This window comes from Notamacropus eugenii, chromosome 2, assembly GCF_028372415.1.
Source record: "Notamacropus eugenii isolate mMacEug1 chromosome 2, mMacEug1.pri_v2, whole genome shotgun sequence".
Lineage (NCBI taxonomy): Eukaryota > Metazoa > Chordata > Mammalia > Diprotodontia > Macropodidae > Notamacropus > Notamacropus eugenii.
The window spans coordinates 110852334-110877677 of record NC_092873.1 but is presented as its reverse complement, the minus strand read 5'-3'; the positions used below and the strand labels follow the sequence as shown (position 1 = coordinate 110877677).

General features: G+C 38.4%; 1 protein-coding gene and 1 pseudogene across 1 annotated transcript in view; one reads left to right on the top strand and one right to left on the bottom strand.

Annotated features, from left to right (window-relative positions):
• Positions 1–17867, top strand: part of CYP39A1 (cytochrome P450 family 39 subfamily A member 1) — a 135307-nt gene extending 117440 nt beyond the window's left edge. Inside the window, exon 12 of the mRNA XM_072642353.1 lies at positions 1180–17867. Coding sequence (XP_072498454.1) covers positions 1180–1236 — 57 coding nt within the window. The 3' untranslated portion in view covers positions 1237–17867. The remainder of the gene's footprint in view (positions 1–1179) is intronic.
• Positions 17868–24100: 6233 nt separating this feature from the next.
• On the bottom strand, positions 24101–24706 carry LOC140522794 (thioredoxin pseudogene; annotated as a pseudogene).
• Between the last annotated feature and the right edge of the window lie 638 nt (positions 24707–25344).

Genomic DNA, 25344 nt, shown 5'->3' with positions numbered 1-25344 from the left:
GTTTCCCTAACTGTAAAATGGGGATAATATTAGCACCTACTTCACAAGATTGTGGTGAAGTTCAAATGAGACCATATGTAGAGCTTTGCAAACCTTAAAGCATTATGTTAATGCTTTTATGTTAATAATTTACGTTAATGCTATTACTATCATACCATCCTGCCTACATGGGGCAGCTAGGTGACACAAAGTGATGGTCCTGGAGTCAGGAAGACTCTTCTGATTTCAGTTCTGGCCTCAGATGCTTACTAGCTGTATGACCCTGAGCAAATCACTTAACCATGTATGCCTCATGTTCCTCATCTGTAAAATAACCTGGATGAAGGAAACCCCACATGAAAAGTTGGACATAACTGAATAACAGCCACTGTTTACATGAGTTCAGAGTCCTCATCTAACTCAGAAATACCTGTGTTCTGTTACCTTCCTCTTCAACCAAGCTGGAAGTCAGAGCAACCTTTGAGGTGACAGACTTTGCCTATCAGGTTCTGCCAGCTAAAGAAGGGATATTTATGAATGTTCTCAGCAACCTTTTAAAATTCTAGCAAAACATTTTATTTGCATATAATGGATACTTACTTCAACTAGACTTAAAAGAATTAACCACACAGTGATAAACACACAGTTCATGTGACTAGTTGAAATGAAAGTCAAAAGTCCATGGAAGGTCACAAGGGAAAAGGTCTGCCTAGTATTCTTTTTTTGTAGGAATAGACATTGAATAGTCTTTGCACTTTCGCAGGAGAAAGGGGCAACTCAGGAAGCCTGTTTCTTTTGGATTTGACAAAATAGTAAGGGAACTCTTTCCGAAATTGGTTCCATTGGCCATGATTTTTGTTTAGAAGGCTTACATGCACTTTAAAATTGTTTTTTTTTAAAATTCCTAACTTAATATGGATTTGAATTTACTGGAATCTCTTTTGGAAATAATATGACAATTTCCTCTGATGTTTAAATTAAATCCTTTTACCTGACAGCAGAATTCATTCTTCAAAATATGGAAACAATTTCACAGGCTATGATTTTGCTTCTGCTGGGCCGCATATTTTCCATTGATAGCTTGGTGGCTAAAAACCATGTTGTAAGAGTATTATTGGCCTGAATATAAATTGTACTTTCCCTCCACATGAAGCTTTTTTAAACTTATGTGTGGCCTATAATGACTGCTCTTTTTTCCAGTATATACCTGAACATAGGAAAAGCAGAGTAGCACGATGGATCTTGGGCTGGTCTTAGAGTCCAGAAGACATGAGGCAAGATATGCCTCTAATTGTCTGAGGGATCACAGGCAAGTCACGTGAGCTGGACAACTCTCTAAGATTCTAAGCTATAGGTGAGTGTCTCATCTGTGTAGGGGAGAGAGCTTTCCTGCCTTAGGATTTCTTTAGACAGGAGAAATCAGAAGTTTGGACCAAGTAACAAAAACAACACCAACACAAAACCCCTGTGTTATGAATGTGTATACCATATATAGAAATATAGTATATATATGTATATATATATATGTATATGTACATATGCATATATATTATGAATATTGTTCACTGTTATTTAATAGTTTTCAGTTATGTCTGACTGGGGTTTTCTTGGCAAAGATATTGGAGCAGTTTGCCATTTCCTTCTCCAGCTCATTTTACAGATAAGGAAACTGAGGCAAATAGTTGAGTGACTTGCCCAAGGTCACAAAGCTAGTAAGTTTCTAAGGCCATATTTGAACTCAGGTTTTTCTGACTGTAGGCCTGACACTATATCCATTGCACCACCTAGATGCCCCTAAATGTAGGCTAAATAATGTCTAAGGTCCCTTCTAGCTCTAAGTCCAAGAACCTAGATTTGGTGTTAAGAAGCCTGGATTTAAATCTTTCTGGTACGTGGACATTAGTTGTAGGACCATGGTTCAGTTGCTTAACCTCTTTGAAATACAATTTCTTCATTTCTCAATTGGGGATGATACTGGCACTAATCACCACTGGGTTGCTGGGAGGAAATCCACATATCTCAAATGATGTTGGCTGATGATGGCTTGTATGTAAGTTGCTGTTTTCCTACCATGCAATAATATGCAAGTTTAGATACCCACTTTCAGCTAGTTCTGAAAAAACATGCCTTCTACAAGATTTGGATCTCAGCACCAAAACACTTCTGTCATTGTGAATACAAAAGACCACAGGATAAAGAAAGTATATTTACAGGGAATTCTCACTTTTGGAGGAAAAGGGGTTTCCTATACACTACAAAGATTTATTTCACAACTCCTTGTCTATGGAAGAAAGTATTTAACAGACTTAGTGATAAGGTTCGCTAACAGAAATATCTTAACATTTTGCGCTGAGAGTAGATTCTTCTCTAGGAATCTTACAAATACAGAGATGTGATATAATGGTTGATTGAACGAGGTGCCCCTCTGGGTGGAATGGTTTAAGCAAAAAACTGTTCTGGAAAAAGGAAATTACTAGTCATCACATATTCTGATTCTAAATATGTCTTTTCCTGTGGTCACCCTTCTCATTTCTTTCTTCCTATTCTAATTTTAACTGAGGTTTTGCACTGGGTTCATGGTTCTGAATAATGACTTAAATACTTGACTCTGTAAAGAGAAACTAAATACTTGAGTGATGTCCATGCATGTATTTGAGCAAACAGTGAGATCCATCCATGCTCAAGATGGAAAAGGAGACAGGTCTTTGGATGGACCAGTGTCTGCAAAGGGTAAAGATTTAAGGAATTGTTGAAATAATGACCCCTATGAAGGTCGTTAGAGGAAGGTTAATAAAGCATAGGAAGTTTTGTTGACATTTGGAAAAGACCGCTGTCTTTCTAGTCCAATCCATGCTTGAAAAAGAATTCCCTCTATCACACAACCCAACAACTGAGCATCTTTGCTCAAGTGACAGAAAACTCAGTGACTCCTGATGCAAACCATTTAACTTTTAGATGGCTCTAATTGTTACAGACCTGTTCCTGCCATTCAGCCTAAATTTACCTTGTTACATCCTGAACCTATTCCCGGCACACACATACCCCCATGCCCCACCCACTGCCTTGGCCAAACAGAACAAATCTCTTCCATATTAATTTAAATTAAGTTAGTTAATTAATTGGAAAAACAGAATAAATCTATTCCATATTAATTTAAATTAAATTAGTTAATTAATTAATTAATTGGAAAAACAGAACAAATCTCTTCCATATTAATTTACTTCTATTGTAATTCTTCATATGTGGTAGAGTCTTATAGTCACTTAGATTTGTGTAGGCATGACAAAGTAAGCTTTTATCCCATGAAGCACCAACTCTGTATATGCCTCAGTATAGTTAGAGTGATTCTGGTCAAATCATAGATCAGTTACAGAACATAGTTTAGAGGAAACATATCAAAATGGTACAAAAATGCAATGTGGTTTTAAAATTTTATCATTAGATATAAATTAGAATTGACATGCTTGGTGAAAAAAATTTGTATCAGAATTTTATTTTCAGATAATCAGATAAAATTACTAAAATATCAGACATGCTGTTTTAGCCAAGTGTTTTGTCAAACTTGCTGTTTTTGTTTATTCACTAACAAGATATATCTTGTAATCATATTATTAACTTCTGCAGAGATACATCTTGCCTTGAATATTTTAGAAGATCAAGGAGTGTGTTGGTGAAGATATAGAAGATAATTTTAAAATAAAATATAATATAACAAATACAAATTAAATTCATTTGAACATGTGAATTCATGTGAGCATCATTGCCTAAAGTCCAATGAGTCCCATCTGGTTTGATAGACCTATTTATCACTAAATCTCTTAATGGAAGGCTATGAGCACAGTAGGAGAAATAGTCATGAAGGAGGAATAAGGATACCTGGATTCTACCCTTAATGGAAGGCTATGAGCACAGTAGGAGAAACAGTCATGAAGGAGGAATAAGGGTACCTGGATTCTACCCTTGGCTCCACCGTTTACTGATTGTGTTACTTTGGGTAAATCTTCTCTCGGTCTCATTTTTATCCTCTATAAAGTGAATAAGTTGAACTAAATCATTCCAATAGTACCTCTTAGCTTTGATCTTCTGATTCTATCATCTGCTTAATCTACAAGAGACATGGAACATTTTTTTTCATCAGGCTTAATGTTATATTTCTGTTCTCTTCATTAACAATGAAGACAAGTCCTGGCAGAACTGATTTCCTAGGGCTTGTTTTCCCTGCTTCTAAAAGTAAAGAAAACAAAGGCCCAAAATAATCTTCCCAAAAAACAACACTGATTTCCAAAGAAGTTCTGTGTGTTGAATAAAGAATATATGAATGACATGCAAGAACCTTGCTCTAAAAATAAATATGAGTTACAGCTTACATTTTCAAGAAAAGGGAGAGGGAAATGGAGACACATAGTCAAAAATTCTGGTTTCTTGGCCTGCTGCTGATGTGATTTATTGTACAGCCTAAGGCAAGAAACAGAAGCATTGGCTTTATGGTTGCCTGCCTGTTGGTAATCAGCAAGTGGGGTTTTCTTCCATTTCTGACTGTGTGCAATAGGAAAAGGGGGACAAAGTCCACCTGGAAGATTGACCCCGAGCATAGCTCTTTCTTCTGCAACAGGCAATTGGAATACGATAGTTGGCTCAGTCAAAGTGAAAAAAATCTTAAGTTTTCATTCTTATTTCACTTCTTAGTAATGTCTGCTACTTATAAAACCATCTTTCACATCTGGCTTATGCGCTAACTAGGGAAGATAATGATGAAGGTAGCCTTTTGTTTTGTTTTGTTTTGTAAATAGTATTTCATTTTTCCCGGTTATGTGTCAAGAAAATTTTTAACATTCATTATACAAGCTTTTTGAGTTCAAATTTTTTCCTTCCCTGCCTCCTGTCCCCTCTTCTGAAAAGGGTAGGAAGTTTGAAATAGTTTGTGCTATCATGTGAAACATATTTCCATATTAGTCAAACTTGTGAAAGAAAAACATCAAAAGGGAAAAAAACACTAGAAAGAATAAAGTCACTGAGAAAAATATGCTTTCATCTGCATTCAGAGTCCATTAGTTCTTTATCTGGATGTAGATAGCATTTTCCTTCAAGAGTCCTTTTGTACTTGTCTTGGATCACTGTTGCTGAGAAGAGCAGTCGTTCCTAGTTAATCATCACACAATGTTGCTGATACAGTGTACAATGTTTGCCTGGTTCTGCTTACTTCAGTGAGCATCAGTTCATTCAAGTCTTTCCAGATTTTTCTGAAGTCTGCGTGCTCATCTTTTCTTATAGCACAATAGTGTTCCATTCCATTCACATACTGCAACCTTTTCAGTTATTCCTCAATTGATGGGCATGCCCCCCGTTTTCACTATTTTGTTGCCAAAAAAAGGGCCACTATAAATATTTTTGCACATGTAGGTCCTTTTTCCTTTTGTATGATCTCTTTGGAATGCAGACCTAGTAGTAGTGTTGCTGGATCAAAGGGTATACACAGTTTGCCCTTTGGGTCATCATTCCAAATCAGTTCACAACCCTACCAACAGTGTATTTATGTCCCAATTTTTCCACATCCTCTGCAACAATTGTCATATTCCTTTTTTGTTATATTAGCTAATCTAATAGATATGATATTGTATCTCAGAGTCTTTTTACTTTGCATTTCTCTAATTAAAAGTGACTTACAGCATTCCCTCATATGCCTAGAGATCACTTTGATTTCTTTATCTAAAAACTGCCTGTTCATAACATTTGACCATTTATCAATTGGAGAGTAGTGGCTTGTTTTCGTATAAATTTGACTCAGTTCTTTATATACTTGAGAAATGAGGCCTTTATCAGAGATACTAGCTGTAAAGATTGTTTCCTGGCTTTTTGCCAGGTTTCATCGATTTTGTTTTTGTAAAAGCATTTTAATTTAATAAAATATAATCAAAATTATCTGTTTTACATTTTGTATTTTACATTTTGTAGTGCTTTCTTTCTCCTATTTGGTCACAGACTCTTTCCCTCCCCATATATCTGACAGGCAAACTATTCCTCTAATTTGCTTATAGTGTTACTCTTTACGTCTAAATCATGCATCCATTTTGACCTTATCTTGGTGTAGGGTGTGAGATGTTGGTCTATACCTAATTTGCATCCTATTGTTTTCCAGTTTTCCATGCAGTTTTTGTCAAATAGTGAGTTCTTATCCCAAAACCTGGGGTCTTTGGGTTTATCAAATACTAGGTTATCCACTCTGTCTGCTTCCATTTTATGGGAGAGTTCATCCCATTCACATTCACAGTTGTGATTTCTATCTATGTGTTTCCCTCCATCCTATTCTTACTTGTATTTGTCCTCTCTTTCCTCTCACCCTTTCCCTCTTCACCAGTATATTGCTTCTGTCTCCCACCTCCCCCAGTCTGCCCTCCCTTCTGTTAGTCTTCCCTCTCCTTACTTAATCACCTCCCTTCCTACTTCCTTGTTGAGTAAAATAGATTTCTATATTCAACTAATTGTGTATATTATTCCCTCTTTGAGCCAATACTGATAAGAGTAAGGTTCAAACAATACTCATCACCCACCTTCCCATCTTCTCCTCTACTCTAGTAGATTTTTCTCACTTCTTCCTGTGATAATTTACCCCATGCTATTTCTTTCTTCCTTCTGCACCCAGTGTACTCTTCTTTCCAATCCCTTAATTTTTTTATGTCATTCTCTCAAATTCACCTTATACGCATACCCTTTGTCTATGTATATTCCCTCTAGCTGTACTATTACTGGTACAATTTTTAAGAATTACAAGTCTCATTTTTCTGTAAACAGTTTAGCTCTATTGAATCCCTAATGTTTTCTTTTCTCTTTTTACCTGTTTATACTCCTTCTGGGTGTTAATATTGGAGGTCAGATTTTTGGTTTAGTTTTGGTCTTCTCCTTATGAAAGCTTGAAATCCTTCTATTTCATTGAATGACCATTTTCTCCCTTGATGTATTGTGCTTAATTTCAACAGATAAGTGATTTGTATTTGGATTCCTAGCTCCTTTGCCTTGTGGAATATCATGTTCTGTTACTTCTGATCCTTTAATGTTGTAGCTGCCAGATCCTGAGTAATCCTGATTGTGGCTCCCAAGTATTTGAATTGTTTCTTTCTGGCTACTTGCAATAGTTTTTCCTTGATCTGCTAGTTCTGAAATTTGGCTATAATGTCCCTTGTAGTTTTTTTACTTTGGGATCTCTTTCTTGAGGTGATTGGTAGATTCTTTTAATGCCTATTTTGCCCTCTGCTTCCAGGGCATCAGGGCAGTTTTCCTTGATAATTTCTTGAAAGATGCTGTCCAGGTCCTCCTTTTGATTATAGCTTTCAGGTAAACCAATGATTCTGACATTGTCTCTCCTGGATCTATTTCCCAGATCACTTGTTTTTCCCAGGAGGGGTTTTACATTTTCTTTCATTTTCTTCATTCTTTTGAATTTGATTGATTCTTGATGTCTCATAGAGTCGTTAGCTTCCACTTTCCCAATTCTCTCTTTTAAGGTATTATTTTCCTCAGTTAGCCTTTATACTTCCTTTTCCATTTGGCCAATTGTACTTTTTAAAGAGTTGTTTTCTTCAGTGGATTTTTGTATTTCCTTTTGCATATGACCAGTTCTACTTTTTAAGCAGTGTCCCAGGCTATTGACTCTTTTTTTCATAATTCTATTGCATCACTCTCATTTCTTTTCCCCATTTTTCTTTTACCTGTCTTATATGATTTTTAAACTCTTTTTTGAGCTCTTCCATGAGTTCTTTCTGGGCTTGAGAATACTTCCCATTTTTCTTTAGGGTTTTACCCATAGGTATTTTGACAATGCTGTCCTCTTCAGAGTTTGTGTCTTGGTCTTCCCTTTCACTATAATGGTCAGATTCTTGTTTTGTTGTTTTTTGTTCATTTTTTTTTGTCTTTTCCCTTTCTTTTAAATTTGAGTTCTGTTTCCATGTTGGTAGGGGCACCGTCTCAGCCTTCTTCTACCAGGGACTACAGGTCCTGACTCTTTACTGTGTTGCACTGATGTTGCCCTGAGGTCCATAGAGGACACTTGTGTGTGGTGCTGCACTGAGGGGATGGGGTGGCAGGTGACTGGCACTGCTGGAATCCATAGGGGGTCTGGCAACTTACCTAGTGCCGAGCCTGGGTCTTAGCAGTGATGTCTGGCATGTGCTTTGTGATGTCTGGTCAGGTGTTTCAGTTTTTATCTGGGGCTACACTGCAGCATGTTATGGTCTGTTTGCCTGGGGCTAAGATGGTCTATTTTTAAAGCCAATAGCCTATATAGTAAAGAAGGCCCCAGGACTTATCTGCAATGGAAAAAATGATTATAAATGTGGATGACTACCAAATCTATTGATCAAGCCTGGATCTCTCTTCTGAGTTCCAGTTGTGTATCTCTGCTTATTGGGAATAATAATTACATTTGTAATAATAGCTAGCACTTGTATAGATCTTTGGGGTTCACAAAAATATCCTTGATATATCCTTTATCCTTGTTTATCTCATTTGATCCTCAAAACAACCCTGGGGGAGAGGTGCTAATATTATCTCCATTTTACAGATAGAGAAACAGAAACAGATAGTAATTAAGTGATTTGTCAAAGGTTACATAGCTAGCCATTATCTAAGGTGGGATTTGAACTCAAGGCTTCCTGAGAAGACTCCAAGTCCAGCATTTTGTGCACTATATTGCAAACAGGATATCCCACAACCATCTCAAGCTCAACATCTACAAAACTGAACTCGTTATCTTTTCCCCAAAACCCACAATATCTCTTCCATCTGTCTGTCCCCTTCTCTCTATTCACCTGGCCAACTCTGACTTCATCCCTCAGTCAGGATTATTGTCATAGTTTCCTAAGTGGTCTCCCTGCCCTGAAGAAGTTTATATTATATTGAGAGAGGCAACACGTACACATATACTTTATGTACACTTATATGTATATATGGTATCTCCTATTGTAGAACATAAGGACCCTGAGGGCTGGAACTATTTCATATTATCTTTATATATTTAACAGTGTCTAACATATACTCAGTTCATTCCACTCATTTCTCAGTCATGTCTGACTTTCTGTGACCCCATCTGGGATTTTCTTGCAAAGATATCTGGAGTAATTTGCCATTTCCTTCTCTAGCTCATTTTAACAGATGAGGAAATAGATGAGACAAACAGTGTTAAGTGACTTGTCTGTGGTCACACAGATACTAAGTATTTAAGGCCAGATTTGAATTCAAGGAGATGACTCTTCCTTTCTCCCGACCCAGCACTATCCACCATGCCACCTAGCTTTCCCTGACATATATTAAGCACGTAATAAATGTTTAGCAACTGATCAACTGACAAAACAATCTCTGGATAAACTATGCCCCAAAGTGTTTAGATTTTCAACACAGTTTTCAGTACGCATTAGAATCAATTCTTGGAGTGAATGCCCAGCAGTCACTTTTTCTAAAATACAACAATAGAACTTTAGGAAATTTTTCATTTGAGATAATGGAGGCATGGAGGATACTGGAAAAGAATCTGCTGGTGTTGGAAGAGGTGTCAACCCATGCCCCAAAGAGTCTAGTTTTGCTTTTTGGGAAACCTGGGTGAAGGAAGGCAGGCCTTGGGGAAGTGTTGCTATGTCTATGACACCATGAGGATGGGTGTCATTTGGTGGTCAGGTAAGGAAAAATAGATCACAATGAGGAGGGCCACAATATATAAAGTTCCAGTACAGCAGTATTTTGCGTGGCCTTCTAGGTCTGCTCAAGTGTGGCCCTTTGACTAAATCCAAACTTCACAGAACAAATCCTCTTAATAAAAGGATTTGTTCTGTGGAGTTTAGATTTAGTTAAGGGGACTCACTTGAGGACCTAGAGGGCCATATGTGGCCTCAAGGCCACAGGTTCCCCACCCCTAGTCTAGATGGCCATGCCACTGGGTTCAGGTACCCTAGGAAATTGCCTTGTATGGTCCTACCTTTAAAAGCCCTGCACAGGTCTTTCCCAGCAGGTTACTCTAAGCTCTGAAACTCATTTCTTTTATAATGTTCCAGATGTAGACAGAAGTCATGGTTCTCATTCAACAACTCTTATGACTTACCTTTTTGAGTATTTTTCCTTTCTAACTCAATCATCTGTTAATTCTGATTCCACCACTTATTGTTACAAAAGCCAAAGGAAAAGCTGATGTTTCTCCTCCCAGGAAGGAGTTTTTGAAGGGTAAAAATCAATGACCAATGTTGCTTGGGTGCCAGGTTGCATTTTCAACATTCTTTTCCCACACTGTGTACATTTGACATATGGCCAAAAAAAAAAAAAAATCCCACTTCTTAAACTTGGAACACAGTCTCACAAAAATGAAACTAGGTTAGAAAAATGTAATAAAAAAGGTAGCACAATACCAGTCTCATATGGAAACACTTGGAATATTTCATCATGTTAACCTGGTAAAAAGAGAGGGACAATAAAATCTAGACAGTCATAACAAGAAAGCTGTCCAAGCAGTCTCTACTGCTTGGAATTTAGGTTCTTACTGGAAATAGCAGAGAAAGAGAGATCCTATAATGAGATCATCTGGAAAAAATGCTTTCAGTGGACAAGAGTCCCTCTACATCTCCCCAGGGAACTTCATGGAAAAGAATCTTAGCTAAAATAAAGTGATATCTCTATTTGAAAGGTTGCATTTTTTTAAAAAATCATTTATGTTGTCCTTTCCATTTTCTTTTTCTGAGCATGCAGACAGTGTTCAGGGGACACCAACAGAATGTTCTCCTTTTGTATGAAAAAATATATATTAAATTGCTTAGTAATGTCAAGGTTTCAAAATCTTTTAGATTACTTTGCTTTGTTTTGTTATCCTGTCTGCAATATCCAATGAAAGCACTGTTTTAGACCTAAAGAACTGAGATGGTCCAATTTCTACACCGGTCAATTCACTTCAATGGTTAAAAACATGGAAGCTTTTTAAAAAATCCTGTGATTTTGAAATAGAAAAATAATTTGCCTTTCAATCTAAGAATGAAAAATTAAATTTGCATTCAAAGTAAACAAGATTGCTCAACCTGGGACTTTAGAGATCTTCTGCCTTATTTTATAGAAGCGAAAACTGGTTACTTAATTTGTGCTTTATTTGAGTGATGAGCTGGTAGCAAAACTAAGGCTTGAACCTACTTCTTTTAACCCCAGGACCAGCATTATTCCCACTGTGCCATGCCCTCAGTTCCTGTTCCTGGGCTGCCAAATGGTACTGATTCTGTCAATTATGCATTTTTTCTTTCTTTTTTTTTAAATGATCAACTGGGCCTTTGCTCATGCAAGGAAATCCTTTCAGTCATCCTTTTCCTTTGCAGTCATTTCTGACTCTTTGTGGTCCCATTTGGGGTTTTTTTGTCAAAGATACTTAGAGTGGTTTGCCATTTCCTTCTCCAGCCCATTTTACAGAAAAGGAAGCTGGGGCAAACAGGGTTAATTGTTGCCTGTGGTCATATAACTAGTAGTATTTGAGGCCAGATTTGAACTCATGAAGATGAGTCTTGCTGATTTCTAGTCCAGTGCTCTATATACTGTACCACCTAGCTATCCTTTTCCTTACTATCATATTTACTATAATGATTTCATCTGCTTCCTCCTCCTTCCTAACAGATAATCTTTGTTCATGATTTACTGAGATTGAGCTCATCCCACATGAACTCCCTCTACATCTAAACTTCTCAACAACCTTCCCCATAAATAACACTGCAATATTATCTATCATAATTTGTAATTATAACAATACTTTTTTTAGAGCCATAGAATGTTATACCTGGAAAAGACTAGAAATCATCTAATCCAACCCTTATATTTGACATTTGAGCAACCGGAAGCCTTTGCACAGCACCAAGTCCCTTCATATTCCAAAATTCATCCTCCACTTTTAGCTATATTTTCCTCCCTGAAATTAGAATGAATGAGGAGGAGGATGGGGATGAAATAGGAATGTGGCTACCTGTTCACTAGCCTCCTTTCCCAGGGGCAGCCTTGACGACTATCCTAACTTTTTATGAGAGACTTAGCCCAATGTACTACTAGCTTTAAAAAAATCAAAACTTAATAAATTGTAGATTGTAGATTGTAGATGTTATAACCCTTAGTTAAGTTCTTTTCCTGGGTTGTTTGTCATGAGTGAAAGGGACAAGTCTCTGTCTAGCTCATTCTGACAGCCCTGTTTGCTGTCATCTCAGAGCCAGAAAAAAAAGTTATAGAAATTATGGAGGAAACTTTTTAAAGAAATTTTTCTTAAAATTATATGAGAGAGGTGGTTGGTAGAAGAAGGAGAAAGGAAGGTGTGAAATGGGGGGAAAGGAGAATGAGTAAACATGTGCTACTAAATTTTTAACAACTGGCTTTCAAAGGAAAAAATGTAACCATGACACACTATTAAGTTTAATCTGCATTATTTTTTAAATTTATTTATTTAACTTTTAACATTCATTTTCACAAAATTTTGGGTTCCAAATTTTTTCCCCATTTGTCCCCTCCCCAACCCCAAAACACTGAGCATTCTAATTGCCCCTATCACCAATCTGCCCTCTCTTCTATCATCTCGCCCTTCCCTTGTCCCCATCTTCTCTTTTGTCCTGTAGGGCCAGATAACTTTCTATACCCTTTTACCTGTATTTCTTATTTCCTAGTAGCAAGAACAGTACTCAACAGTTGTTCCTAAAACTTTGAGTTCCAACTTCTCTTCATCCCTCCCTCTCCACCCATTCCCTTTGGAAGGCAAGCAATTCAATATGGGTCATATCTGTGTAGTTTTGCAAATGATTTCCATAATAGTCATGTTGTATAAGACTAACTATATTTCCCTCCATCCTATCCTGTCCCCCATTGCTTCTATACTCTCTTTTCATCCTGTCCCTCCCCAAGAGTGCTGACTTCAGATTGCTCCCTCCTCCCATTGCCCTCCCTTCCACCATCCCCCCCCAACCCTGCTTATCCCCTTCTCCCCCACTTTCCTGTATTGTAAGATAGGTTTTCATACCAAAATGAGTGTGTATTTTGTTCCTTCCTTGAGTCAAGTGTGATGAGAGTAAACTTCATGTTTTTCTCTCACCTCCCCTCTTTTTCCCTCCACTAAAAAGTCTTTTGCTTGCCTCTTTTATGAGAGATAATTTGCCCCATTCCATTTCTCCCTTTCTCCTCCTGATATATTTCTCACCGCTTAATTTCATTTTTTTAAGATATGATCTCATCCTATTCAATTCACTCTATGCTGTGTGTGTGTGTGTAATCCCACCCACTACCCAGATACTGAAAAGTTTCAAGAGTTACAAATATTTTCTTTCCATGTAGGAATGTAAACAGTTCAACTTTAGTAAGTCCCTTATGACTTCTCTTTGCTGTTTACCTTTTCATGCTTCTCTTCATTCTTGTGTTTGAAAGTCAAATTTTCTTTTCAGCTCTGGTCTTTTCATCAAGAATGCTTGAAAGTCCTCAATTTCATTGAAAGACCATTTTTTCCCCTGAAGTATTATACTCAATTTTGCTGGGTAGGTGATTCTTGGTTTTAGTCCTAGTTCCTTTGACTTCTGGAATATCCTATTCCACACCCTTCAATCCCTTAATGTAGAAGCAGCTAGATCTTGTGTTATCCTGATTGCTTGAATTGTTTCTTTCTAGCTGCTTGCAATATTTTCTCCTTGACCAGGGAACTCTGGAATTTGGCCACAATGTTCCTAGGAGTTTCTCTTTTTGGATCTCTTTCAGGAGGTGATCAGTGGATTCCTTGAATACTTATTTTGCCCTCTGGTTCTAGAATCTCAGGGCAGTTTTCCTTGATAATTTCATGAAAGATGATGTCTAGGCCTTTTTTTTGATCATGGCTTTCAGGTAGGCCCATAATTTTTAAATTGTCTCTCCTGGATCTATTTTCCAGGTTAGTTGTTTTTCCAATGAGATATTTCACATTATCTTCCATTTTTTCATTCTTTTGGTTTTGTTTTGTGATTTCTTGGTTTCTCATAAAGTCATTAGCCTCCATCTGTTTCATTCCAATTTTGAAAGAACTATTTTCTTCAGTGAGCTTTTGAACTTCCTTTTCCATTTGGCTAATTCTGCTTTTGAAAGCATTCTTCTCCTTAGTGGCTTTTTGAACCTCTTTTGCCAATTGAGTTAGCCTATTTTTCAAGGTGTTATTTTCTTCACCATTTTCTTGGGTCTCCTTTAGCAAGGTGTTGACCTGCTTTTCATGCTTTTCTTGCATCTCTCTCATTTCTCTTCCCAGTTTTTCCTCCACCTCTCTACCTTGATTTTCAAAATCGTTTTTGAGCTCTTCCATGGCCTGAGCCCATTGAGTGGGCTGGGATACAGAAGCCTTGATTTCTATGTCTTTTCCTGATGGTAAGCATTGTTCTTCCTCATCAGAAAGGAAGGGAGGAAATATCTGTTCACCCAGAAAGTAACCTTCTATAGTCTTATTTTTTTCCCTTTTCTGGGCATTTTCCCAGCCAGTGACTTGACTTCTAAGTGTCGTCTCCACACCCACCATGCCTCCAGATCCGCCCAGCTAGTGCTTGGGGTCTGAGGTTCAAATGCTGCTTCCCAGCCTCAGGGCTTTTGGCGGGGGGCAGGGCTGCTATTCAGTGTGAGATTAAGCTCAGGTGCTAGGGTGGGGGCAGGGCCGCCACATGGGGCTCAGTTCCCTCAGGGGATTTATGTGGACACCTTCAACAATGGATCCAAGCTCCTGCCTGCTTTGGGAGCCCCTGTCTGCTGCTGCCTACGATGCTGCCTCCTGAGGGGGCCTAAGTTATGAAGACACCCTGCTCCCCTCTCAGTGAGCCAAAAAGACCCTCTCACTGACCTTTGGTGCCTGTGGGTGGAGGGACCTGTGCAGCCTGCTGGAGATTCTGTCCCTGAAGCCTGCTAGGATCCGCTCCTCTTGGTGCCATGTGGCCTAGGCAGGGCTGGGCTCTGCTCAGGGTCCGGTGCATGATGGATCTTTTGTGTCGGGTTTTCAGGTCTCTCTGGAACAGAAATCTCATCTGCTCTGTTGTTCTGTGGCTTCTGCTGCTCCAGAATTTGTTGGGAGTTCTTCTTTACAGATAATTTATGGCCTGTGGGTTCGGAGCTAGCGTATGTGTATCTTTCTACTCCGCCATCTTGGCTCCTCCCCAATCTGCATTATTAATACTTAATCTAGCACTTTCTTAAGTCTAGAAATCAACAAAATAATAAATTAAGCTCTTGATTTGTCGTTTTCTGATAACTGACATGTAAATGCTCACACTGAAAACCTAATAATCAACTTCAACACAAAAGTATAATTTAAAATAGTTGGGGGGGGAGGAGATATGTGAGTAAATGTGGTATCTGTAGTTTGAAAATAACAATGAGACACAATTCTGATGCACAGGGAGGATGAAATATCATAGCACTTTAAAAATATTTTAAGGGTTTTTCTTTGTTTTCATTATTAGTGGTATCTTTTGTTTTGATCTCACAAGAAGGCAGGTGGTACAGTTGGAAAGGGCATCAAATTTGGATTCATGGCACCTGAGTTTGAATCTCAGATCTGTCACTTACTATCTCTGTGACCTTGAGCAGGTCATTCATGCCTCTAGCCCTCAGTTTCCTTATCTATAAGAGGAGATTGGACTAGATGACCTTTGAAGTCTCTTCCAGCTTTAAAGCCAAGGATCCAATGACCTTTTTTTCTGAACACATCCCTCTTCTCTTCCCTCCCCAGCCAAATATCCCTAGCAAAGAATAAAAACTAAAGAACAGTTCAATAAAACTAAGTAACATTAAGAGAATCTGATGGTGTGTGTAGTGTTCCCCACCCATAGTTCCCCACCCCTTCTTTCTTACAAAAAAAGGAGAAGCTGCATTTTTTCATATCTTATCCAGGGCGAAGTTTAGTCATTGTAATTAATGTACAGTTTCATTCTCTCATTTCCTGGCTCCCCACCCAACCTCAGCACTAACTCAAGAAAAATATTTTATTGTTTAGTTATATATCAGTGTCTGTATTTGTTTGTCTGTGACTCCTACATGTATACGTTCATCTTATACTGTCAGCTCTCAGGGGACAGGAACAAGGGATAAGGGACTGTTTGTTGTTATTGTTAAAACTGTGACAGGACAAAGATTCCCCGCCAGGACCTGATTGGACTAAGCTTTTCTGAAGCAGCCTCCTTCCCTGACATGAGGTAGGACAGAACAAAGCAACATTTAGGGAAATATCCCAAAGGAGACACTACATAAACACAAAAGAAAAAGACCTTGTCTTCAAGAAGCTTACAATCTACTATTCATAAACAATATGTACACAAATAATGATAAGAAAAGAAAAATCAAAAAGAGAACACCTCAAAAACTGGGTTGAGGGGGAGGGAGAATTTGTGAAGGCTTCCCAAAGGAAGTGACTTCTGGGCTGAGACCTAAAGGAAAACAAGAATTCTGAGAGGCAGAAGTGAAGAAAAAGCACACCAAGTGTGATATTAGAATTTAGAGATGGAAAGGAATTTTGTCACAATTTAGTCTAACTCCCTCATTTTAGAGATGAGGAAATGGGAACCCAGAGAGGTTAAATAACTTGCCCAATGTAATGCAACTGTTATTAAGGGAACTGGGATTTGAAACCAGTATGTCTGACTCCAGAACCAAGGTCCTTTTCATCATTACCACATTCATTCCCTTTATTGTTTGTCTGTTGCCCTCTGGAGGTTACATTTCCAATAAATGCAAGTACGGAATTGGAAGCCAAGTGAGGTTAGATTCCTTGCCTGAGGCTTTATTACTAGTTAGCCAGAAGATGGAGGCCTGCAATCCAAGTCTCCTGATGGGTCAATGCTTTTTCCACCACACCATCTAGGAATTTAATTAGAGCTTGCCGGGTTATAGAGAAGTCAGATGTGTGTGTGTAACTGTACCCCTTCCCTCCACTCCTCACTCCCTCTCCTCATTATTGTCACTAGGAGAGGATGGATGATGCTTTTGATTTCAGTTTTTGTACCCCTGTTTGTTGAATAGAATTGAATTGATCTGACAATTAGATCCATAATAACACATTCAACTTAAGGTATGTTATCTCTCCCAGGCCATTTGTACCAATGACCTAAAGAACAACAATATTTTAGGCTGGTGTAGAAATATATTCAGGACGCTATCATCAGTTTAACTCTTTCCTGTGAATAAGGGGGAACCCTGTTCAGAATATATAAGAAGCACATTCCATATCAAGGCTCTAGGCCAGTCCCATTCAGGCTTGCCCAAGAGCTCAGACACAGTCTACCAGTGATGACTATGGGGCTTTGTCCTCAAAGAGGACAAATGACATTATGAGGGATGTATCTTGACTGGAGTGTGAATTAGATTTAAGTGAGGCAGAGCTGCGCAAAGTTGTTGGCCTCATTCTCACCTCCAGAATCATCAAAGTCCAGTGGCAAGACAAAAGCCAAAAGTCAAGACAAAAGTGATGAGGTTAACTGATAGGGAAGAGAGGAACATGTCGAGGTCTCAATCCAGCCAGGAGATTGCTGGAAAGGGAATGAGGCTGAGAATTCACAAGTATAAAGTCCTAACGGAAGAGTAGAATTGGGTTTTATTAATTCAATCAGTCAGTAATTATTTATGAAGCCCCTTCTGTATGTCAGGCACTGTGATAAATGTTGGAGGTACAAAGAAGGGCAAAAAATTCAGTTCCTGCTCTCTAGGAGCTCATAATCTAATGGAGGAGATAATCTGTACATACAGGTTGTTGTTGCTTCAGTTTGGCCTTCATTCTCAAAGATGATGCACAGAATAGATGGGAGGTAATCTCAGAAGCAAGGCACTAGAAGTTGGGGCTGGGGGAGAGATATCCTATAGAAGGAGGGATTTGAGTTGAATCTTGATGGAAACAGGGAAAACCAGTAGGTGAAAGTGAAGAGAGAGAGAGAGAGAAAGAGAGAGAGCATTTTATGAATGGAGGACACCCATTAAAAAAGGAAATGGAGTATATGGGGGAAAGCAAGAAAGCACATGTTGCTGGATTATAAAGTATGAAGAGGAGAGTAAAGTTTAAGGAGATTGGAAAAGGTAAGAAGGAGCCAAATTATGAAGAGCTTTAAATGTCAAACGTTTAAAATTTGACCCTGGAGGTATTAGGGAGCCACTGGAGTTTATTGAGTAGAGTGGTATGGTATCATGCTTTAGGAAAATCATTCTGGTGGCTCAGTGGAGAATAGATTGGAGAGGAGAGAGACTTCAGGTAGCGACAAGCCAAAAGGTTAATGCAATGGTTCAGGCATAAAGCAATGAGAGGATGCACCAGGGTGGTGGCAGGATTAGAACACAGTATTCAGGTTTTACTGTTCCTTCTATTTATTTTGTGGTGCATTACGTTTTCCTGGGGAGAAAATATCCCTGGTGGTGGTGGGTCCTCCTGTTTCTTGACCATCCAGGATGGGTTCTGGATGGACCAGATTGGAGAAAAGACAAAACGGGGAAAGAAGGGAGGGAAGGACACTCCTGGTGGTAGTGGGTGTTACCTAGGGCTAAACAGAACAAATCAAATACTTGAAGATAGCTTCCATCTCAATTCCTGCCATCCCTGACAAAGATCCTATTTTTCCAAGCTTAAAAAAGTGCCTAGTTGCTGTAATGAATCCCCTTATAGGTTCTTCACTATCCAGACTTGGCTCTTCTTGGTGCTCTGCAGTTTATGAATGTCCTTCCCAAAACGTGTTTCCCAGAACCTAATCAAAAAACTCAGATGTGCTAAGACTAAGGTGTATTCACTTCCCTCATTCTGGATGTTGTATCTCTCTTAACGCAGCTCTAAGAATGCCTGCTATAGTACGCTGCAGACTCATATTAAGCTGAGACATTGAAAGCCCAAGATGTATTTCAGATCTCCCTTCATCATGTGCTTTGTGAAGTTGACTTTTTTGAACCCAAATGTAAGACTTTACATTTCTCCCTTATAAATGTTGCCTTATTTGGTTATAGCCTGTCAGGGTCTTTTTGGACCTTGATTCAGTCATGTGGTCTGTTAATTATTCTTTCTAGTTTTATATCATCTGAAAATTTTGTATTTATGTAATCTATACCTTAAGGACATAGACAATCACATTAAGCAGCACTGGATCAAGAATATCCACCTGGAATATTCCACCTGTGTTAGGTTTCCAGGATGACATTGAACTATTCATGATTATTCTGCCCATTCAACCACTTCTGAATTCGCTTACTTGTATTATTGTCTAGTCTACATTTTTCTGTCCTTTCCACTAGAATAACAAGTGTGTCAGATGCTTATCCGACAAGTAGGAGAAACTAGGGCTTTAGCATTTCTCTCACAGTCTAGCCTGACCTATCAGAAAAAGAAGTATGGTTAGCTTGTTCTGGAACAGTAGAAAGAACATTAGGTTTACAGTCAGGGAGTCTGGGTTCAAATCTTGGCTCTGCCACTAACTGCTCATTTGACCTTGGGCAAGTAACTTCTGTGGGCTTCACTCTCCTTATGTATAAAATGGACTAAAAACTGCCAAGGTCTTTCAGCTCTCCATGATCCTATGATAAACTCTTGAAACCATGGTCACTCTGTATTCTGACCACTTCCCTTCCTAGATGGTCACTAATCCAAAATATATCCAGGAATTTTGACAAGAACTGAAGTCAAGTTTTCTAACCTACAATTAGTTGGCAGGTTTCCTTTTCTTCCCTTTTGGGAACATCAAGGGAGTATTTACTTGTCTCCAGAGCTATTCTCCCTAATCTTTCAAATATCATAAAAAATGCCTGGATTGCCACATCTGCTAGTTATTTCAGTCCCTTAGGATATGGTTATCTGGGCCTAGTAGTCTGATCTAATCAACAGCTTGTTCAGTCATTTTTCAGTTGTGTCTGACTTTTTGTGACCCTATTTCGGATTTTCTTGGCAAAGCTACTGGAGTGGTTTGTCATTTCCCTCTCTAGCAAATTTTATAGATGAAAAAAGGAAGACAAATAGGGTTAAGTGACTTGCCCAGGGTCACACAGCTAGTAAGTGGTTGAAGCCAGATTTGAACTCGCAAAGATTGGTTTTTCTAACTGCAGGTCTGGTGCTCTCTGCATTGTGCTACCTTCAGTGATAGCAGTTTAGATGCTTGCTTCCAACTTACCTTGGGTGTTAACATCCTCTTAGCCATTATCACTCTGTCCTTTCCATTACAAAAATTATTCTCTTTGGTAGAAAAATAAAAGCAAAATAAGAGGTGAATAGTTTTTATTTCCCTTATCTGTGAGTTACCATCCCACCCCATCTCCCCCATATGGAAGTGGTCTTTCCCTTTTCTTGATTCTCCTCTTTCCCAGTTTAAAACAACACACCTCAAACCTTTTTGTTGCCCTTAGCTTTCTCACCCCCTTCAGCTCATTCTGAATTTATTATTTCTGATACTATTCTTAGAGTACCATGACATACTTTTATATTCATCCACTGTTAACATGGTCTTGCTTCCATCTTCTGCACACATCTTCTATGGATCTCCTTAAACAATTTTCCCATCACCTCCTGATTAGAATTGTTTCTCTTTGTCTTCAGAATATCATTCTTGAGATTCCCACACCTCCAGGGCTGACCCCCCCTTATACAATGTAATTTCTCCCTAGCTATCCTTTCTTTGAATTTTTTGAAATGTATTCTCCAAAATCTGGGGTACATGTGACTTTTCTCTCCTCTAGAACAAATTAAAATGGAATAGTCACTCCTCACCCTCTGGAACCTGTTTCCCTTTTTTTAGTGAGATTTCTTTCCAGAATAGAAGTTCCCTTTTTTGGTTCCACTGCATTTTGAAGGATGAAATTATCATTAAGCCAAGCCAGGAAATGAACTTGCTTGATTTTGACAAAGAGAAAGGTCCAGTACATGTCTAGATCATTTTAGATCCTCTACCACTACTATGTCATGTCTCTGGTGCTGGCCTGCAATCTATTTCTCTGATCTCCTGTTTCCTTTTTCAGCACAGCCGCTCCATAACATGCTCAAACAACAGTAATACTTTTGTTCTTCTTTACTCAAATAATCTCTACCATTCTTCTCCCTTTGGTTCCTAGATTTCTTTATATGAGTATATCTTTTTAATGCAATAGCATTTCACTCTTGACTTTGCCTTCTCCACTTTCTCACTTAACTTTTTCCCTTTGCGTAAGGTATACCCTTCCAGGACCGTACATCAGTCATGAATTTCTGTTCTCCCTCCTTGACACCTGAGGTTAAACTTTCTTTTTTGCATTAGGATGTATCATTCTTGCATGTTAGCTGCACTTTCTGCGTTCATGTACAGACATCTGAGGCATATGCAAATACATATTTCTCCCTTCCACATCACAGTTTTTCCCATCCAAGTTTTGATATACCATAGGTCAGCATAAGAAATTAAATAGGAGTTTTGCGGAACCTGCAGATGGCACACAAAGGCCAGCAAATAACACAGAAAAAGTTTAGAAACGCATAAATATATGTATAGTATTGTATAATATAGTCCATGATCAAATACTTGGCCCATATTTTACAGTAAGGTACTGTAAACACCTCATAAAAGAAAAAGAAAAAAAATTCAGACTTCTCTGGTAAGAAGGGAGGGCCAAAATATTTCATTTGAATCACAGGGGGCACCATCCCTGTGATATAGAAAGGATAACTGTATATGGGTGTGCTTTTATGTGTGTGCGGATATGTGTGTACACATATACACATACATACATTTATACATATATGTATGTGTGTATATGAACGTATGTATATACACACATACATATATATCCACACAGAAGTATTTGTGTATTTTTTAAAGTGACATCATTTAAATAGCTGACAGTTCATATTATTTACAGGATTCATGTTTACTTAAAATTCATGGAAGTATGTGTGTGTATGTTTGTATATATATACACGCACATACACATACATGTACATATATACATACACACATACATGTATAAGTGTATACATACACACATACATTTGTATATATGTGTGTATATACATACATATATACATACACATACACACACAGATTGTGGTTTGTCCTTTCTAAAAGAGGACCATGACATCAGGGAGATGATGACATGACTTGGAGTTGACTTTGATCGGAGTGCAGGAGGACTCTGCAAGGTTACTAGCCTCACCTTCTCCTCCAGAGCTATCCGGGTCCAGTGACCAGATATTCATCAGGATGACTGGAGATGGCCCAGGATGCAACAGGAGACCTTGGCCCTTTTAAGGTAAGGTCTTTTCAGGTTCTCACTTTTACTGAAGTAATGCCCATTCAGTGATTAGACCTATTTAAGGAGTCAAGGGATGGCCCCTTTAATTAAAAAAAAATCAAACGGGGAAGGGAAGACCAACAGGGTTGTTGGCCTAAAGAGAAACAATTACTATGTGCATTCATTGCGAGCCATCAGGGTCCAAAAAATAACCATTAAGTGGTGTTTGGCCTATTGTTGGCCCATCAATGAGCACTCACACACACACACACATACACATGTATGTACATACATATGCACATACACGCAATGCATACGTAGACATTTTCTCTCTATCCCCTTTCATTTTTCATTTAAAGCCCTCTTGATTAGATTTGTAAGTCTAGGCAGTTTTTTTTGAAGTGATAAGCACATGAGGATTTTGTTGTAGTACTCAGAGAATGGCTTGATAAGCTGACCTACATTGCTGAAGCTATAACAACATGGATTTGTGTTCCTGCTGTTCCCTCCCCTCCAATTTATAACTTTTATTTATGTTTTCCTTTTCTTTTTTTTAACATCAGAATCATTTCCCAATATGTTCCCAATTCAGTTCTCTATTGTAACAAAGAAAATTCAAACTAAAACCAACCAACTCAGCAGTCGTCTTACTGTCCCTTGCTAGTGTATACCCTGGTCAGTGTACCCTGGACAGGAACCTGATCCTGCTGAATTTTAAGTTTTGGTCAAGAAATTCAAATCCCATTCTCACTCACTATCTTCTGGAACACATTTTTCTTCCTCAATATGCCTTTCTTTTCAGAATACTTTGGCTTCATCTGTAAGCAATAACTAAATGGCCCTCTGTGCCTTTAAGGTCTTCAATTTATTGTCCAAGATTTTGTAATCTTTATCTTTGCTTTCTAGATCCCTTCTTGCAATATTATTGTACCTATATGAACTAAATAATGTCAGCATACATTTGAAAAATAGTAATACATCAAGACTCATCTTCCTGAGTTCAAATCTGACCTCAGACACTTACTAGTTATGTGAGTCTGGGAAAGTCCTTTAACCCTATTTGCCTCAGTTTCCTCATCTGAAAATGAGGTGGAAAAGGAAATGGCAATCCACCCCACTATCTTTGCCAAGAAAACCCCAAATGGGGTCATGGTGAGTTGGACATGACTGAATGACAGCTAAATAATACATAAATGTACAGGATATGATTTTTAGTCCATAGAAGAATTGACACATTCACACAGGGATATATGCACCCCCTAACAATAATTTTGCAGCACTAGCCCCATCCCTCAAACTTGATGTAAAGGTTGGGTGGGAAACCACTGATCTAGTTCAATCCTCCTCATTGTATTGCTGAAGAGAATGAGGCTCAGAGAGGGTATGTGACTTGTCCCAAGTCAAACAGGTTGCTATGTGGTGCAGCGAACAGAGTGCTAGGTCTGGACTCAAGAAGACCTGGTTTCAGATCATGCCTCAGACACTGACTATGTGACCTGGACAAGTTATTTAACCTCTCTCAGCTTTGGTTTCCTTGTCTGCAAATGGGGATAATAATAGCACCTATCTTCCAAGGTTGTTATGAGAATAAAATGAGGTAACATCTGTAAAGTACTTTGCAAACCATAAAGCATTATGTAAAGGCTGTTGATGATGATGATGATGGTGCTCAACGCCAACAATCTGAATCCAGATCTAGTTTTTTGCTCAAATTAAAGGCTGGGGGTATCTGTATGTGATATTTCAAGAGGCACAGAAGGGGAATCCTAAAAAGTTAGTGAGACTAAGGTCATGGAACCATAGGAAGTACAATGGTTTGGGGAGTTTTTTGATGAGGCACCCATTACGGAAGATGTTTGTTTGTCTAACAGTTGCCAGAAACTATCTGCCTTATTAGCTCACCTTGTCCAAGCAGGGCTGATGGGTCTCAGCTGGCACTGACAGCCTGCCTGCTATTTAGAGTAAATATCTTGGCTGATGAGAGAAAAAATGAAACAAAACAAAAAGCCAACTACTCTTATGCAGTGACTTGCCCCAACTGCTTCTCTTTCTTTTTCTTTTTTTTTTTTTTAAAAAGGTAGGATTTACATTTTATTGTCTTTGGGATTTGCTGCCATTTGGATATATATTTTTGTTACCCTTGATCTTTTTTGAACTAGAAAAAAATTGATAAGCTACATAATTTAGACAACTGACAGTCACTTGCATTGTTTATAGGATCCATGATTATTTTCAGTTCATTAATAGTTGATTTGACCTTTTCCTTATTGGTTCCAGGAAATTCACCCACCTTTTGTCCATTTTTGTACAACTGAAACGTTCACTTTGCATTGTATAGCAATATCTTGACAGACAGCTACATCCCCTTCTATGATGATCATGTCTGGATACTTTTCACAAGTAAATAAAATCAATTCTTGATCATTTTGTAAGATCCACACCATGTGACAAAGAAGTCAACTACTATTAATTATTCTCCAGCATCTTTCAACTCTGAGTCAAAGTTCTCCTTGTTCTCAATCTGTTTCACCATTCTTAGAGGAGGGGGAGAGTCATCTGTTTGGAAGGGCAGGAGGGAGTTGATGATCAGAGTGATTTGGGAGCTGGAGCCTTTCCAGAAGATATTTAGGTCTGTGGGATATGCAAGAGCTCCTCAATGCTGTTCATGGTGTTTTCTCAATACTGTGCCAAGTGGCCCCAAGGCTTGGGCAATTACGAAGCTTGAGTATCCTCAAGAGCACTGCTTTAAAACTAACTCTCTCTCTGTCTCTCTCTCAATACATATATGTATATACACACACACACATCTACGTATATATATTTGTGTATATATATGTTCACCACACACATATACACACACACAAGCACCATGTGGCATCTACAGGTAGTCCTCTGCCAACTCATTCAAGAGTCTAATATTAAAGAGTATTTATTCATTTAGCATTCTTAGTGACCTCTGAAGAATGAAAGGTATTATGGCATAGTGTCGTGGGCGTTGGCTCTGGCAGTAGAAGACCTGGCTTCAAGTTACCTCTGATACTATATGTATGACAGTGGACAGGTCACTTAATGTCTTTTGACCAAAGTCCTGTCATTTGTAAAATGAGGGAGTTGGACTAGATGACCTTTAAAAGCCCTATAATTCTAGATCCCTGACCCATAAAATACTGT